This window comes from Cheilinus undulatus, linkage group 12, assembly GCF_018320785.1.
Source record: "Cheilinus undulatus linkage group 12, ASM1832078v1, whole genome shotgun sequence".
NCBI classification, from domain to species: domain Eukaryota; kingdom Metazoa; phylum Chordata; class Actinopteri; order Labriformes; family Labridae; genus Cheilinus; species Cheilinus undulatus.
The window spans coordinates 40,191,724-40,210,372 of NC_054876.1; the positions used below are offsets into that span (position 1 = coordinate 40,191,724).

The following is an 18,649-nucleotide window of genomic DNA, read 5'->3' on the forward strand; positions in this document are numbered from 1 at the left end:
TTCAAATAGAGTGATGTTGGAGAAAAGTCAAAAGAAATTATTTTAAAACATTTGAAAATTTAAAAAATAAAATATAATAACCCTGACAAGTGCTATACAATATAAGGCATGTGGCATCCGTGAAAACTTTTGAATTATTTTCCTCCACAGTCTTTTTTCTCCATAATTTTTCTGTTCTCTCTTAAGTTTTGTGATTCGCCTTCTTGTCACTTAGAAAACACATTTTAAAAACTGCTGGGGTTACTATTAGCATGTAAAATCTAATTTACGGTATGAATGACTCTCCTGAGATCCTCATGCTGATGGTTTCATTATAGAGGTAGTGAAACCATCAGAAAAATAAGTCTTTTTCCATGTGACAGAGCAGATAAAACAATCACAGGAAAACATCCTGGAGCTGTGGGAAATCTTTCCCAGAGAGGATACAACCTGAAAAAAAAACACTCACCGAGTATGGAGATTTTGAGAATTTACTGTCGAGCTGACTCGACTGAAAGCTCCAAGTCACTGAGGTGGAGCTGCTGACCACTTCACTCGACTTGAAGGTGCATCGAAGGATTCCCCCCGTGCCATTCTGCAGGATGACCTCTGAGTCGGCGTGGATTTCGATCGCTGATGAAGGTTTTGTGACTGTTGATAAAACAGGGAATGAGAGTAAGTTTCCCTGTTATACTTTTTAAGTACTGACAGAAACCGTTAACCACACCACAATTAAAAAAACGGCTGCAGGAAAAAAGAAGGCATGCCTTCAATGGAACAAAAAGTTTAGTACAATGTTTCAACACAGTTTTAGAGGAAGCCCTCTTCACCCACGCACTCCTGAAAAGTTTGAGAAAATGTTATAGTAAAACATCATCAATCCTCCTACTTACTATTCTTGCTCATCTCTGGTGAATTATCCCTAAAACTACCTGATGTATGCAAAAATCAGCTACTCACCCTGAATACACGCAGAAATTTTACTAGGGGGCAGAGAAAGTCTAGGTAGAGTCAGAGTGAAAACACTGACTGTTTATGCAGGCTGATCAACGCATTTAATACTGGTATTCTGGTCACATTGGTATAGAAGGTATGGGCAACTTTTTAAATGAAATATTAGGTATTAAAGGTGTGTCTTACACACTAGAATATATGGTATTTTCTCATTAATAATTAAGTAAAAGCATACCATGTACAATAAGGTAATGCATTCAAACAATATGACATTCTTACTGAAATATACAACTAAAACCATGTATGCATAAAGCCAAAATAAAAACAGAACAAAACAATGCATCTTTTTATATATTCTTTTTACTTTATACTTTTCTCTGTTTCCATTTTGAGTTATTTTTGAATAGTCTAGGACGGAAAAACAAAGTCATACAACATAACTGCAGGTTCAGCTTCTATATTAAAGGGGATTCAGAGTGACACAGTTAAAACAACACAGGAGGCTGCAGTGGTGGGGTTTTGTTGTTTCAGGTAGCAGTGAGACAATGAAATATTATACAGGAAGTCCACTATGAGCACTGGCTTCATGTGTTTGAAGAGTTATCAGTGCAAAAAACAATGTACAACAGTTTGTAACACTGACCAACAGGATGGAGCACAACTCTAGAAACAGTGGTGACTTTTTAGTCACAACTCAACAGATAAAACTGATCCTTTCTGGCAGAATATACTTGACAATAAATAACTGCTCTTAAGGGAAAAGGATCAAACAATAATGCTGACAAACTGTTTGATACTTTGACACCACTTATTTGATCCAATCTGTTAAACTAATGAACAATAGTGTTAAAGTACAATAGTTTTTAAAAAGCATGGATTCCAGTCTTATTTAAACCCAAGCTGCCACAAGAGAGAGAAAGGGGTCAGCTGTGGTACATTTGAAGGCACTGGGAGGCGAATAGCGATGTGTCTTAAGTGCTTTTGGAGAGGAGTGGAAAGATCCCATGGTAAGTAATTAACGTCTCTAATATCTTGGTACTAAAAAGAGGGCAAGTTCATTTCAGTGTGCATGTTTGCTTGCAGTTTTTGTTCAGTAAAAACAGTAAATTCAATCACTGGGTGCTGAGGACTTCTTTTATTGTTGCCTATGTATCACAAATGGTTAAAATATCATTGTTTTTTTCATCACTGTTAAAAATTCAGGTATTGTAACAATGCTATTAAATAATATATTGTATTTATAACAACAAAATGAAACAAATGAATGAGTCATAAAATCCTCAGACTTAAATAGATGAAGATCGATGGCACTGAAGTTTCTACCTTTGATACTTGTCAAAGTTTTACCCTGACTTCACCCAGAGCAGTGGTTAAACCAAACAGTCAAATAGTGAATAATTAAAATAAATGGAGAAAAAGTAGAAAACAGGGATGTTGCCTCCTTGTTACAAAGTAATCCACAGAGAGTGTGCTCTTGCATTTATGAGATTTGGCAACAGAGTTGTGTTAAATGAATACTCGGGTGGGCCACCCAAGTATATTTACAGCCACCCAGATATATTTTCTGGCCATATATATATTTTTTTTAACCGTATGCAATCACCATCTGCATAAATGAGATAATCTATGTGAAAAAGACAGATGACCACTGGTATATCTCTCCTGTTATGCATCTATAAAGGTGCAATTTCTGGTTTCAAATCTAAAGTTTTTAATACTAAATATCTAAAATTGAAAAAGATTTATCACTTATGGTTGACCAAATGTTGTTTTTCTTGTTTTCTGTCTGTTTATAAAATAGATACACTATCACAATATGAATTACAGGTACAGGATAGGCCTAGAGTTTTTTTACTATTAAAAAGATTAACTTAATATCTTAAATTATGGTGTAATTTTTATGTATATTGATATCAACACCAGCATCTGATCAGAACTGTTCTATGGTGAGGAATAATTCACTATAGCTGGATTTAGGTCACCAGGTCTGCCGTCTATAATTATGCGAACATCATGAGGGAATTGCAACCAGTCTTATCATGACTTGATTTCCTGCATTTTTCCACTAAATTCAATATATTTAAGCTATTTATTAGGTAATATATTGCATGTGATTTTAAGAAGATAATTAGAGTCCATATCAACCCATGACAGTCAGATTTCACATCTATTATAGCACTGGCCCCAATAATCTATCCATTCATAATGAAGGATTGCTTCACTTGAAATTCTCTAAGCAGCAGTCGTTCTGGGGAAAGAGTTATTTCCTTTCATCCAAAGCATATTTCACTTTGTCTCTAGGATGACAGGATATCCTTCGTCTCATGTCCTGGTATTGACCATATCTAATACACAAGAAACATGCCCCCCTTAAACTCATATAATAATAACAGATTTTTACTGAGACACATATACTGTCATACTGTCAACCATTAAAGCTGTATTCTTTATCTACTCAGTACATACCATACACAACCTTAAAGAGTATACATTGACACATACAAATTTATCCGCTACATCCAGTGTTACATCCTTCACATCCTTTGTATTTATTTACAATTTACAGAAACCCTTGACTTGTATGCAGACTCTGTAAGTCGATGTTGTTTTTCATATACTGTTTATTTACATAAGGCCTTAGATTAGTTCTGTTTATTTTGGCCATTTTTTGTTTAGCCTTGTTGTCAATGTTATTAGCCGTGTGCCTATTTCTGTCTTGTGTAAATTGTTCTTGGAGCTCTGTGTGTGTGACATTGACAGCAACAAGCAGTGGAGTCAAATTTCCTGTATGTGCACAGAAAGTCAATAAAGCAGAAGCTGCTTCTGACATTTGGGACAAGACAAGAAGAGTGGCTCAGTAAATGTTTTAGTATGTATGCTTATAATTTAACTTTAAGAATGAATACATAATAAAACTGTCAATCCACTCAGGCAAAAATCTAAACTGAAATTAAACAGAAATTCTGTAAGAAAGGGTAAAATTTCTCTACTTCCATTAATCCATACAGATTATAAAGATTTACTCTCATTTGACGTTATTAATCAGGGAGACTTCCAGGAAACTAACAGAGACATTTTCCAGAAGTTAATACTTTGAATTTAGCAAATTTACTTGATTAGCTTGCCCCTCTCATTTTTTTTCCCTACACTGGATGATATAGTAAAAGTTTTTTGTCTCAGTCCCAATTTCACCCCTAACCCCCACTATTTAGTCACACCCTATGTTTGGTGTTTTCTTGTCCCAGGGTAGGGGTGTCTCCCCCTATCCCTCTCATTCTTATTGGCATGGAGGGGTAGGGTGATGTCCTGGGGGTAAACAGCCCTCCACAGAAGATTTTCCAGAACAACACTCCAAACCAAGTGTTAGGGTAACTTGAATATTCCTTGCAAATCTTCAGCAAGATGTCTGCTCAAGGATCAAAATACATGTACAAATTAAGCATTTCTTTTTGATCAAAAATTTAAATTTATGACAGCTGCCAAATGTCTTAATTTAATGTGCTGTCTCAATGCATTATGGTTCTTTACTTTTGAACAGGCATTCAAAAACAACACTGCACTGTGCCTGTTTATGTAAATGTCATTGATGAATACTGGTGATGATCAGCAGCTTTAGGTGTCGCCCTATTTTGTGAGGTTTTATCTCTACTCCTTAAAACTTTGTCTCAAGGGGCAAGAAGGCACACAAGTTGGATTAAAATTTAGCCTGAAGCTATGTTTGTTCTTTTTATTGAAAATCTGTGTGCTAAAAGCAAACATATTACTATGTACAGTACTGCAGGACAAAAAATAAAGGTCTGACTATATGTAGTGCTGCCAATCAATTACAGAAATTTATCTAGTTAACTACAGGCTTTGTGATTGATTAAACACATGTGAAATATGTAGAGCATAACATCTTTGCAGCAAAAATGTGTTTTAAACTGGTGTTTTGACACATTTCAGGTTAAAAAATATTGCACCTTCTGCGATTTGAAAATTATGATTAATTTCCAAGCCTTACGTTTAGTTTCAAAATAGAAGCAACATTATTTTATTTCTATTGGTTTCAAACTGAAATATAAAATTCTGATTCGATGGTCAAATGTGAGAGAAACTGTTAGCATAGTTAGGACTTTCAGTCTGAAATAGGGCTGAACGATTTGCAAAAATAATCTAATTGCAATTTAATATTCGATTATTCTGGGGCGCGCCGGTGGTCCAGTGGTTGGGGCGCGCGCCATGTGCACGGGCGACCCGGGTTCAAATCCGGCCCATGGCACTATCCCCTGTGTCTCTCCCTGCTCTCCTTCCTGTTTCCGACTCTATCCACTTTCCTATCTACTAAAGGCAAAAAGGCCAAAATTTTTTTTTTAAAATATATATTCGATTATTCTATTATTCTTCAGTCAGCCCTAATCTGAAATGAGTCAGTTTTTCTTTTGAACAAAAAAATGCATTGCTGACGGCAGCAGTATGCACTAAATTCTTATTTTAAACATCGTATCAACATTAGCCCTGATTTTCAGAATTGGTGCATCTATTGTGACAAGCCTAACTTGAACATCCTTTAGATAAAATAAATTTAAACAATGGTCCTTTTTATTCATAAGTGCACAAATGAGATCAATTCAAGGGTGGAAAATATAAGCTATTGCATCAAATTCCACAGAGAAAGACTCACAATGTGATTTGCAAATTACTGACTATAAATCCAGATTATGCAGTATTTTTGCAGTTATTGCATTTGATAATTTACGTTTTTATTATTATTTCAAGTGAGTAAAAGCTGATTCCACAGTTGTTGTGTGATACAAGATTTTAAAACTACAGCAAAACACCTTTAAAAATCAAATATCAATGATACCTGTTTCTCAACCATTGGCGACAAGTAGTACTAAGATATTGCCAATATGTTCATGCAATAATACTGTGTCATCTATCATGGCAGCTTTTGATTAAAAACATGTATGAAGACCTGGAGGTTTTTAAAGTTCTGGTGCTTTTCAGTATTATGCATCATTAGAAAAAAATGGGAATGTATCAAACATTATCTAAACATTTCAATGTATTTGATTTTCTATGACCCAATACACAGAAAATACAGCAGGACAGAGTTTGTGAATGACTAAGTACACAGCTTGCTGATTAATAACTTGTGCAGGCGCAGCTCTGAATAGAGAATGTTTGACACTTCCTTAACCTTTATGCATGTATAAGAAAGATACGCCAAAAGTGCAAACACCAACTTGCACAACTTCAACAAATACAGACACGTGACTTTCACATCTGCTCCCACAATAGGAGGAGGATCTAAAAGCTTTGATGCAAATAAAACAGGAGCACAAAAAGCCCCTGTCTGCTGCTTCTAACAGAGCAATTAGACGAATGTCTGCCTCAGGCTAAAGCCAAAGAGATCTAGAGTGCAGGGAATATTTTGCATTAAAACAAAAAACAAAAAAAAAAACAGAAGACCATGACAGCAGCCAGTTAGAGGAAGATAATTTCAAAATATGAAACGGAAGGAAGCTTCAGTCATGCTTTTCCTCCAGTCAGGAGTTATTAGACTGAGATTTAAAGCAGAAACACAGAAGTTAATTTCTCCAGGCTTAAGGAGGATGTCTTTGCAAGAATTGCACATTTATATAAATATATGCCCAGTATCAATAGGAAATCAGTATCCTGTGCTTTTTCATCAGCTGCGTCAATCTATTCCATTATCACAATAAGTCCTGGGTCAACAGCTTTTGCTAAATTGTATGTGTTGTTCAAAAGGGCAAATTATACTTATATCAAAATAAAAATGCTCCTGCTTTCAAAATGGTTCAGAATACCTCTTTAAGGGGCATACATAGCTTAGTGGTTAGGTTGTGCCACATCTAGGTGGACCTGGGTTCAAGTCTGGCCTGTGTCTCTTTTACAGATTGACATGTCATTCCCCTAACTCTCATCCCTGTTTCTGGCTATATCCACTACCCTATCCCTTTCTGATGAAGTCAAAAAAGCCCCAAAATAAATCTTTTTAAATACACATCTTGATGTTGATAACGACTGTGTTCACCCACACAATGACAGTGTAAAGTTTTCTGGTGTCATCATTCACTATGTCTGCTAGTTCCTGTATGTATTTTATTTATCATAATAAACTTCTGAACCCCTCTAATAAAGCAACACGGCTCACCTGAATGGGTTTATCCTTGTTAATAAGTACTGTAAACACGTTTGTAACTAAAGTGTTGTTTGCATAGCTTGCCATTGTGGCAGCAGCAGTTACACGTAGTAAAAGCGAAGCTATTATTTAGCATGTAGGGTCTCGTTAATAAATGAACTTATAGTCTAAATGTGGGCATGCTTTCACACCCTGCAGTATGTTTCTACCGTTGCCATTAAAGCGTGATGGGAAATGTACTGTGCGTGCCAGAGGGGGGTCAGCCAACAAGGAAATGAGATGTTATCTTATGATGCTAGGCTAGCCAAGGTAAAGTCGTGCTGTGTAAATAACTGATGTGTTGGCACTACTTCAGAGTCTCTATGTGCTAACAAAATGTCGCTTATTTAACATAAACCACTGTAAGAGTTTTATCAGCATTGCCCTGAAGCATATGAAGTTAGTATTCCTGGGACGGACACGTCTAGACTTCACGACACCGTTATTCCAAAAACGGCATTTTAAGGTGGCTTTGTGTACCGCGGTGAGTATCTGCATAATAGCAAAAACTTCATAGCATATTTCGAAGTACAATTTAACAACATTCAATTCGGCAAGCATCAAACCCACCAGAAACTCTTATTTAGCTAAAAATAAACATGTCAGCCTCTGCATTTAGTGTCAATTTCACGGTTGGTACCAAAATCTCCTTCTCTGAACGTTACTCATAAGGGCGGCAGCCAGCTCTCTGTACCAATGCTCATTCAGATTTTAGTCAATTTTACTACCCCTTCGTGAAATAAGAGTAGCGTTAAGTTGATACAAAGCGATGATGTGGCATCTAATACCCTTCACATAGGTGTTTTCGGCTGTGTTAAATATCGTTTTTAGTCATAAAGAAGAACAAAGACACGTTAATTAGCCATATTGTGAATAGAGGTTAGGGGTGTAGTGAGGTGTCTCCCGTACATGAGATGCGATACAACACTGCTAACAGGCTAACCTGGTATCCCACCTTAAATACTGAGCTCAAAACATACATTTTCAAAAATAAATTTCACCCACCCTGGCCACATACACTTACCTAATACAATAAATAGCGTAAATCCAGTCAATAACGCCCGCTTGCAGATGTTGTTTGACCATTTAGGCTCCATTATGTTGTTGTAAACAGGAGTAGTCCCTCTGCTTTTTTTCTCCACCCTCTATCGTACAAGCTCTTTCTTCTTCGTGGAAAGTTGCAGTGGCGGTACATAATTTGGAGTGCGGCTGCTGCCCCCTAAAGGTGCTTTGAAATTCTGCACGTAAGATAAGAAGATGAAGCTTTATGGATCCCTCGTTGGGGGATGTTGCTTTCTTACAACAGTTCACCAGTAGAGGACAAAGTAATTAGCAATATATAACAAATATGAAGGGAAATAATATAGATAATTATAATTATAACAGTATTATTTATGTATTTACATGTGTACACTTTCACTTGTGGATGGACCAGATTCTAAGAAAAACACACACAGTGTGTATGGTATTAATGTGATAGATGAACAAAATTTCTAGGTAAAATTATGCATCTGAAACATAATAATGGCATTCAAATTTAACGTGCAGTTAAAGGGCGAAAAAGATTGTACTTTGGAAAGGTGGACGTAACATCTTTAGGACTGTGGGAGTATACACAAGTGTTCATGTACATAGTTGTACATATTTTTACATACATTCAGGCACAAGCATAAGTTTTAGGCATGTAGGGCACTAAGGATCCATCATGAGGCCCGATGTGCCATAACCCAGGACTGGAGAGGAGGATGAGGGCAGCCAGATTCAAGCTCAACAAGACACACATGTGGCTTAGCAGCCAAGGTCAAGCTCGACTACATCTCTTTTGTCGGGCCTTTTCCCCCCTGGTAAAATACACTCTGAGCTAGTGGCTTTTGGGCCTTTGGGACATCCACAGAATGACCAGGGGCTCTTGGCTCTTAGCAACCCTACTACCTGCTAGGATAGGCTATGCCTACTTACCACACCCCCTCTTATTCCACCGTAAAGGTGTGGACTTTGTTAATTTTTTAACAGATTATTTTCCCTGGGCCCTGGTAATATGCAAGGACATCCAGAGCAAGACCAAGGTTGTGTCAATCCTCCCTTCCACCTGTTGGTGCCTTCAGGCATCTGATTCGCCACATCTATGCCTTACTTCAGTCACAATTTTTGGCCCAATAAGAGTTCTGCACGGTACTGCACATACACATATAAGCATACAAATACTACATCTATGTGCTGTCATGTATATGAGATACAGCAAAATTTCACCTGGTGGTGTTAAAAACTCTGATTGCTGTCTGATCTGCAGTAGCGCTCCTTGCAGGGTGAGTGTAAGTCTGCTGCTGAGGGAGCAGCTCAGGACAACCACAGGGTCATGCAAAGGATGAGAAGGGATGTCAATGATGGATGTCAGCTTGGCCAACATCTGCCTTTCACCCACTTCCTCCAGGGCTGAACTGGCCCTCCTGACCAGTTTACTAAGTCTCTTTCTGTTTCTCTAAATGCTCCCTCCTACTCAGCAGACCACTGCATGAAAGATAAAAAAGTGATACATAAGTAAAGGTTAAAATATATACTGTATATAGTCTGGGAAATATATGCATCAGATTGAAAGCACCCATTCCAGATATCTGCCTCTTTTCTGATTAATTTGACCTAAAATTGATTTATTGTCTGGTTTTAAAGTTCTACAAATCAATTAAATGTTTAGAAAACAGCTTTTTATGGTACTTACATGAATGACTTCATGAAAAACTATATCTGAATGGCTGTAAAACTGTTGCTGGTTGATTTTCTAGAAGAATCAATAATTATCTTTACACAAATCATTCTAGTTTTGTCTGTAGATACTTTGGGGTTTGTAAAATATACTTAAATAAATATTTTTAGACTCCATTACTGACATCGATCATTCAAAAGGGCTTCAACAGCCTGTTAATAAACCTTTTCAAAGACGACATTTTATCAACTATGTAACCTTGTTCGGGTGAGGTCCATGTTTGGTTGCTGGGAGCTACAGAAGCCAGAACAGCTGAGCTGGAACAATGAAACATGACCGGTTTGTCTTCATCTAAAGACGATGTGTCATGACAATGATAACATGACTGTCACAGTTTTAGCTGGCAGTGAAGAATAGAACATTTCAACAGCTGTTTGAGGCTGGCCACAAAATGTGAAACATCTAACATCTTTACCTGCAGGTGAATCCTGATGACGTTGGTTGCCTCCTGAGATTGCCTCCAGTGCCACCATGAGGCCGATTCAAACGGTTAAGGTGAAAATTTCTTGAGAGCTATTGTACAAACCGGTATGACCTTTCTAATAAAAATCTAATGCCCTCTGAGTATCACTCATGGTTATAATGTTGGTAGTTGAAAAAGAAGAACAGTCACATCAGAGCAGAAACTAATGAACATTAAAAACTTCATCTGCATGTGCCATGAGGACATCTTAAATCTTACAGATTTTATGCATACATGAACACAGACCTGACCTGAGTATTTCCTGTTTACTCTGCACACTGTGTATTGATTATGCATATGCACAACAGTACAGCTCAAACAGTGCACATTGTTTTCCTTGTTGTGTTCTTTATTTTCTGCTTAATTTTGTTCTTATATACATTTTTTACTTTATCCTATTCAAGTTCCCCAACAATAGGTATAACGCTGTTTCTTGCAGCCTTCTATGATTTTATTCTACTCCTATGTTTAATGTTTTTGCACCATAACACCAAGACAAACTTCCTACACATTTAAACATGTTGCAATAAACTTGATTTAGATTCTGATCTCTCTTATTGTTGATGCAGGATACAAGTTTGCATTCCAGCATTTACAAACAGAGCAGCAAAGATTTTTTTAACCATGAAAGAATGAAAACACGAGAAAAATAAACCATAAATGGTTTGACTACAAACATGTTGCACAAAAGTACAGGAACAAAACAGGGACAAAGGCTGTCTCATGGGATGTAAGCAGAGATGTGACTGGATTATTAATGGCTGATCCAGGGTTAGGTTTCAGTGATACATTATTAAAATGATAGCTGATCAATGACTGATCACTGATTGTTATATTACATTTGATAAGAAAAAGAAGATGATAGGGCTTAAATAGAGCACATTTAGTAACAGTTTTAAACCTCAAAACATTGTAATACCTTAACTTGTCATCCATGGTCATCATCAGGTTTAAGATTTCCTTCAATTTCAGTACGAATTTGTATTCTGACAAAATATGCAATTTAATTATAAATGCAAAGTTAAAAAGCCAGCATCTGTGATAATGTGGGGTGTGTATTAGTGCCCATGGCATGGGTAACATGGACATCTGTGTAGGCAGCATTGATACTAAGAAGTACAGGGCCTATAAAAAGTATGGGATGTTTAACCCTTTAATTGATTTTACAAACTTATAATGGTCAATATAATTTGGTCAATATAATCAAAAAAATACTCTTTAATGGCAAAGTGAAAACAGATTTCTATAAAGTCATGTTGATTAAAAAAAAAAAAAACAAGTAAGGTAAAATAAGCGATTGCATTAATATTCACCCCTTTAAAGTAGCTGACCTAATATACAGTAAAAGAGTGAGGGTACTAGACTGGCCTGCATGCATCCAGACCTGTCTCCCATTGATAATGTATGATCCATTATGAAGCACAAAATATGACAGCAGAACACTGTTGAGCAACAAAAGATGTGTATTAAGTAAGAATGAGAAAGAATTCCACTTTCATTACTTCCCAGACTCATACAGACTGCTGTTAAAAGAAAAGTTGATGTAACACTGAGGTAAACACGCCCCTGTCCCAAGTTTTTGTGAACGTGTTGCAGGCATCAAATTCAGAATGTGTGAATATTCCTGAAAAACTATGAAGTTAATCAGTTTGAACATTAAATGTTTTATATTTGTGCTGTATTCAATTAAAATAGGACAAAAAGGATTAGCAAATCTTTATATTGTTTTATTCACATTTTACATAATGTTCCAACTTTTTTGGAATTGCAGTCTGTATATTTTCCAAATAGTCCATTCATGTCAGATATTACTCAATTAAAACCACAACTTAAAGAAGACATCAGTAAAATTAATGAATGTCTGCCTCTTCCTTGGCCATGAACAGACTGAAACCGAACAGATAAATAAATCAAAACACAGCAATGCAATCAGGCCTTCAGAGGAAACAGAATCCAGATCTTACACTGTAAAAACTATTTAAAGTCCTCTGTGAGTCCGAACACGAGTGCTCAGCCCACAGTCATACAAACCAAACGTGTGCAGTTTCCTGTCAGTGCTGACTCACTCACACATTCGCATCATCTTATCACACATTAGTACACCGCTCTGTCACAAATGTCAAATCAACATGTCCACAGTATCAACACATGACACAAGCAAGTGAGAAGAAAAACACAGCCATCATATCCTCAAACCAAACAATCCTGCAGTGTGCATGTTTAATTCTTTTTAGAGCCAAAGAAGATCCGTCTAACCGCGTATTTTCCATATTTGCAGCTTTGTGTCAAACTATTCAGACAGTGAAGAAGACTTAGGATCATTTTCAGGGGATTTTATGACTGGGTATCACTGGAAAATATTTCACAGCCGTTGAAGATTGTAAAAGTTGAAACTGTTCCTTGAATTTAAAATCAAGTATTTTCTGTGTTCACAAAAAATATTGTTCTCGTGAGCTCTCTTGTCCCTGTTATTCCCCATTTTTGAGATTTTTTTTCTGCAGCAGTTGTCCATCAATCCAGATTCATGTATAAATACTTAAAACTACTCTCCTCTGTGCAGCCTGAACATTAAAGATGTGGGTGTTTAGCAGATGGTAGTGTACCACCTCCCCGCTGTACTTGAGTTGTGTAATAACAAGTTGCCCACAGTAATATGGTCGAATATGTGATAAAAATTTAATTCAGCACAGGAAACAACTTACACCCTGTTCCAAATTATTATGCAAATTATATTTTTCTCTTATTTTCCTAAATAATAATGCAAATGACAGAATATTTTTAAATTCACAGGTCGTTAGAGCATAATTCACATGTTTTTGAACAAACTTCATGATGATAACATTTGTTTTTTAAAAATAAAAACCTCAGAATGCACTGTTCCACATGAATATGCACAACAAAGTTTTAAAACATGTTATAGGTTGTAAAGAACTGAAAATGGTAATTTGTTGAATTTGCAGCATTAAGTCACACTTATTCAAATCAAAAGCTATTTCAATCAAAAACATCTTACCAGGCAAAGTTACATGTTCACATAGGAGCCCTTCTTTGATATCACCTTCACAATTCTTGAACTTGTGATTTTTTGGAGAGTTTCTTCTGGAATTTCTTTAAAAGATGTCAAAATAGCCTCACAAAGCTGCTGTTTTGATGTGAATTGCCTCCAAACCTCATAGATCTTTAGCTTGAGGATGCTCCAAAGGTTCTCAATAGGGTTGAGGTCAGAGGAGGATGGGTGCCACACTATGAGTTTCTCTCTTTTTATGCCCATAGCAGCCAATGACACAGAGGTGTTCTTTGCAGCATGAGATGGTGCATTGTCATGCATGAAGATAGTTTTGCTACAGAAGGCACTGTTCTTCTTTTTGTACCATGGAAGAAAGTGGTCAGTCGGAAACTCTATATACTTTGCTGAGGTCATTTTCACACCTTCAGGGACCCTAAAGGGTCTACCAGCTCTCTCCCCATGAACCCGGCCCAGAACATGACTCCACCACCTCCCTGCTGATTTTGCAGCCTTGTTGGGACATGGTGGCCATCCACCAACCATCCACTACTCCTCCCTCTGGACCATCCAGGGTTGCACGGCACTTATCAGTAAACAAGACTGTTTGAAAATGAGTCTTCATGTATTTCTGGGCCCACTTCAACCGTTTCTGCTTGTGAGCACTGGTTAGGGGTGGTTGAATAGTAGGTTTATACATGACTGCAAGCCTCTGGAGGATCAGAATAGTGGATCAATGCTGGTCTCCACCGGTCTTGATGGAAAATCCAGCATCCGGCCAGTCTGAGACCAAGACATAACTGAGAAAAAATGTTCTTGAGTCTGAGACAAGACCAAGTGATTAGATTAGAAAGAAAATTATAGACAAGCATGTTAAAGGTAAAGGCTGTAAGACCATCTCCAAGCAGCTTGATGTTCCTGTGACTACAGCTGCACATAATATTCAGAAGTTTAAGGTCCACAGGACAGCAGCCAACCTCCCTGGACAAGGCTGCATGATGAAAATAGAAGACAAATTGAAGAGACGGATAATACGAATGGTAACCAAAGAGCCCAGAGCAACTTCCAAAGAGATCAGAGGTGAACTCCAAGGTCAAGGTACATCAGTGTCAGAACACGCCACCCATCACTGTTTGAGCCAAAGTTGACTTAATGGAAGATGACTGAGGAAGACTCCACTGTTAAAAGCAAATCATGAAAAAAAAAACATCTGGAATTTGCCAAAAGCCATAGTGACAAGCCACAAAGCTTCTAGAAGAATGTCCTTTGGACAGATGAGACAAAACTGGAGCTGTTCTGCAAGCCACATCAGCTCTATGTTCATAGACACAAAAATGAAGCATACAAAGAAAAGAGGAATGTAGCTACTGTGAAACATGGAGGAGGCTCTGTTATGTTCTGGAGCTGCTTTGCTGCATCTGGCACAGGGTGTCTTTAATACGTGCAGGGTACAATGAAATCTCAAGACCATCAAGGCATTCTGGAGCGATATGTGCTTCTCAGTGTCAGAAAGCTTAGTCTCAGTCGCAGGTCATGGGTCCTCTAACAGGATAATGACCCAAAATACAGCTAAAAACAGCCAAGAATGGCTAAGAACAAAGCGGTGGATTATTCTGAAGTGGCCTTTTATGAGTCCTGATCTAAATCCTCTTAAGCATCTGTGGAAGGAGTTGAAACGTGCAGTTCTTCAAACATGAGACGGCTGGAGCAGTTTGCTCATGAGGAGTGGGCCAAAATCCCTGTGGACAGGTGCAGAAGTCTCACTGAAAGTTAAAGAAATCGCTTGATTATAAGAATTAGTGGACGTTTTACATAAAGACTAAGATATGAACTCTTGGGTACACCTCAGAAATTTAAGAGGATGTGGGACTGAGTGTTACAAAATATAAAAGAATAATCCAGCTCTCACCTCTTTCTGTAACACCCTTTGTACACATTTTTTTTCAAGCAAGCAGCAAAAATGAACATGTAATTTCAAATTTTGCCCCAATTACCCCCTTTTTCCTTTTTGTTATTTTTCTCTTTTCATTTTTTTTCTCTGTCGTCTATTTACTTGTCTCTTTGTTTTCAGTTGAGTATTTTGCATTTTTCTGTTTCTATAATTGTTGAAAAAATCACTAAATAAAATGTACCAAAATAAAGAAATCACTTGATTGCAGTGATTGCCTCAAAAGGTTGTGCAAGAAAACATTAAGTTAATGGTACAAATATCTGATGTTCATTAGTTAATTTTTAGGAAATTTTTATTTATTATTATTTTTGTCAGTTTCAAGTTATTTCAGTGACCATTGTGGGGTCTTTTTTCTTCAGCAGAAGGGTACCAACAATTTTGACCACGTGTACATTCATGTTGCGGGCCCCCAGACCAAGGTAGCTGCTGCTAAAGTAAAGTTCTTGTTGCATTTAAATGTTAAGCATTGGGATGAAATTGTGTCTTTCTGGGTGTTCTCATGCTTATGTTGAATTAGAGGTCATATAAAGTCGATATGGAGCTATCTAACTAGCCTAGCAGCTTAGTGCTGCGTAACACATACACATACATACATTGACACTATCCTGCAAAAATCAAAATGGGGTTCCAGACATGACGGACTGGTCATGCAATATCCAGAACAATAAATCAGTCAAGGAAAGACTTTCTGAAAAGGCACCTTTCTTATCCTTATTTGTAGGATTTATTATTGTCAGGTGCAATAAGAGCCAATAGTTTGTGTTGCCATTAAGAAAGTTATAAATACTTCTGTTATCAGATACAAACACCATAAACTCAGGCAGTAATAGATTGCCTTTGTTTCAGAGAAGGACACCACCTTCTTGTTATTCTGGATATTAATGGACTCTTGACTGGCTGTTTGATAAGTATTTCCAGCTCAAGGTTGTCCCCGCTGAGTGTTCTTATTTTTGCCTTTGTTTTGGTATCTTATGCTGTTTATTTCTCTTTATAAATGTGAAAACTGACTCGGTAAAAAGCATTCATAAGAGAAGAGGTTTTGCTTTTTGCTGTATCAAAGTTTGAACAATCTCAAGAGACTTGGGAGTACAAGCTAAAAATGTGTTTGTCCAATCACATTAGGGATGAAAAAGTATGAAAAGATGTTCCCAAAAGTTGCTTTTCAACTGCAGGAGCTTTCCCCAGGAACCAGGGACCTTTTGTGGAACTATGTGCTTTTTCACCACAGTGAAACTGTGTCTAAAGTTAGCTCTGGGGTGGAAAATTCACCCCTCAAAGGGCCCCTGCTCCAGGAGAAGTACTTTCCAAAGTCCCAAGAACTATAGAGGGTAGGCCTGCAGTGCTTCACTTTTATGATTGGTTACTAGGTCACCAAATCTGCCAACATTCAGACCGTTAGCATTCTAATGGTAGGCAGGAGATGTGATGAGTCACATCATGGCAATAGTGATGCATAATTTGGAAAGCATTTGTCGTGTTTTCTCATTTCCACATAAAAGGTGAGCGAAATATTCATATCAAGAAAAAAAAACAGAAAGCCTGGAGGTAAGATCTGCACCCAGGCTCTTATTTTTGAATTTTTAAACCTCCTTCCAGCTGACCAGCCTCTGTGTGAAGTAGGCGTGAATATGACAGTTACAGAAACAGCTGAAAGGTGAGACATGAGGGGGTTTCTGACCATCCTACACGCAGGTCTGATGAAACAAACTGGCAGCTTGAATCATGTAGGAGACACTGGATTCTAATTTTTATTTGCCTCTGGTGCAAAGTCCCGCAGGATTTTTCTTGTTGCTACAAATCAAACCAGAAGTTCTTTTTAAAATCCTGAACGTCTGTTTATGTGCTGTTTCTGAATGTTTGTGTTTTACCTGTGCTGCCATTGAAAAAAAGCAGCTGCCTTTCTTGTCCCTCATTACAATGCCACTGAGGTTTATTTTATTAATATTCTACCTTTTAATGCACTGGAATCCTTACATTTTTTTGCCACGATTTATCCTTAATGAAGTCTTTGTTTTTACAGGTATTACATTATTCAAATTTGTACCACATCTTTAAACAAAACTTTTAAATGCCATTACAGTTAGTCTGGATGACCTTCACTGCTGCTGCTTGGCGCTGACCTACAGCCAGTTTGGTGACCTTTCAGCCTTTCAATCAGTATCAGAATTTTTTAGACTAACATGCATTTGAGAGTTTTCTCAGTCTCTCAAATGACAGCAGCATAATTCATTTGACTTTATAGATAAATATTCTGTGTAACTATGTTCCATCTGCTGAGCTACTACTGCTTACTAGATTTACTTGAATTTATCAGCTCAAAAAGATGCATCACACTGCCTATTTGTAAAGTCTCAATGCTTTGTCAGATCTGCAGGCAAGATGATGATCAAGCAACTTTTGTAGCAGTTTGGATCTACAATTTATATTTTTATTTCATGTGCATCTTAAGAGTTTACTTCCAAGGGTGCAGATGGCCTAGCAGTCCGGTCGTGCTCCCTGTGACAACAGAAACAACAGAAACTGTCTCCATTGATAAAGGGACAGTTTGGTAAATTTTGCATGAAAATTTGAACATGACAAAAGTAACAAAGTTATCCCAAAATTTCTGACTCTTGATCAAAAGGAAAAACGCAAGCAAATCTGTGGAGACATATAGGATCAAACTGAAGTTGCACAATTCTTAAGCTAAACATTTTCCCATTCCTTAGCAAAAAACATAAGTCCATCAATCAGTAGCTAGCAGTGAACTAAAGACGTCACTTTCTGAAAACTTACAGCAGTTGTGCGTGAATACCCAACCTTTAAAGGAGACATATTTCAATTCAACAAGTCTATATTGGTCTCAGAGGTCCCCAAAACATGCCCGTGGAGTTTGTTGCTGAAAAACACTCCAGTATTGGATTTTTGCATGTCTAAAAAAAACCCCTCTGTTTCACCCCTGCTCACAACGAGCTGTTTCTGTCTGTGACTTTAAATGTTACTGAACTGTCTGACTCCGCCCCTGACCACACCCCTCTCAGGAAATGGATGCGGCACTCCTGATGTTACAATGTTACAGAAGCTTTTACCAGGTTCTGACTGGGATTTGAACCATCAACCTCCCAGAGGATCAGGAGAGGAGGGCGGAACGTTCTTCCAAGCGGGGAGGGCCAACCAAACCTGAGGGCGGTGCTTACTCCCCACATCAGGTCATGAGGGTAAAATCTGAGAATGGCTTGTTTCAGCACACATTTTCTGAAAGGTGGAGAAAGACAGGGGGGGGAGGGAATGGATTTTTTTGGTACTTGTGGGGATTGTGGACAAGCCAGGGGCGTATATTATTGGTAGAAAAGCCTGAAAGTGATTTTTGC

General features: G+C 37.6%; 1 protein-coding gene across 1 annotated transcript in view; it reads right to left on the reverse strand.

Annotated features, from left to right (window-relative positions):
• Positions 1-8,281, reverse strand: part of mpzl1l (myelin protein zero-like 1 like) — a 36,864-nt gene extending 28,583 nt beyond the window's left edge. Inside the window, exons 1-2 of the mRNA XM_041801144.1 lie at positions 8,145-8,281; positions 449-630 (exon numbers count right to left, since the gene is read on the reverse strand). Coding sequence (XP_041657078.1) covers positions 449-630; positions 8,145-8,217 — 255 coding nt within the window. The 5' untranslated portion in view covers positions 8,218-8,281. The remainder of the gene's footprint in view (positions 1-448; positions 631-8,144) is intronic.
• Between the last annotated feature and the right edge of the window lie 10,368 nt (positions 8,282-18,649).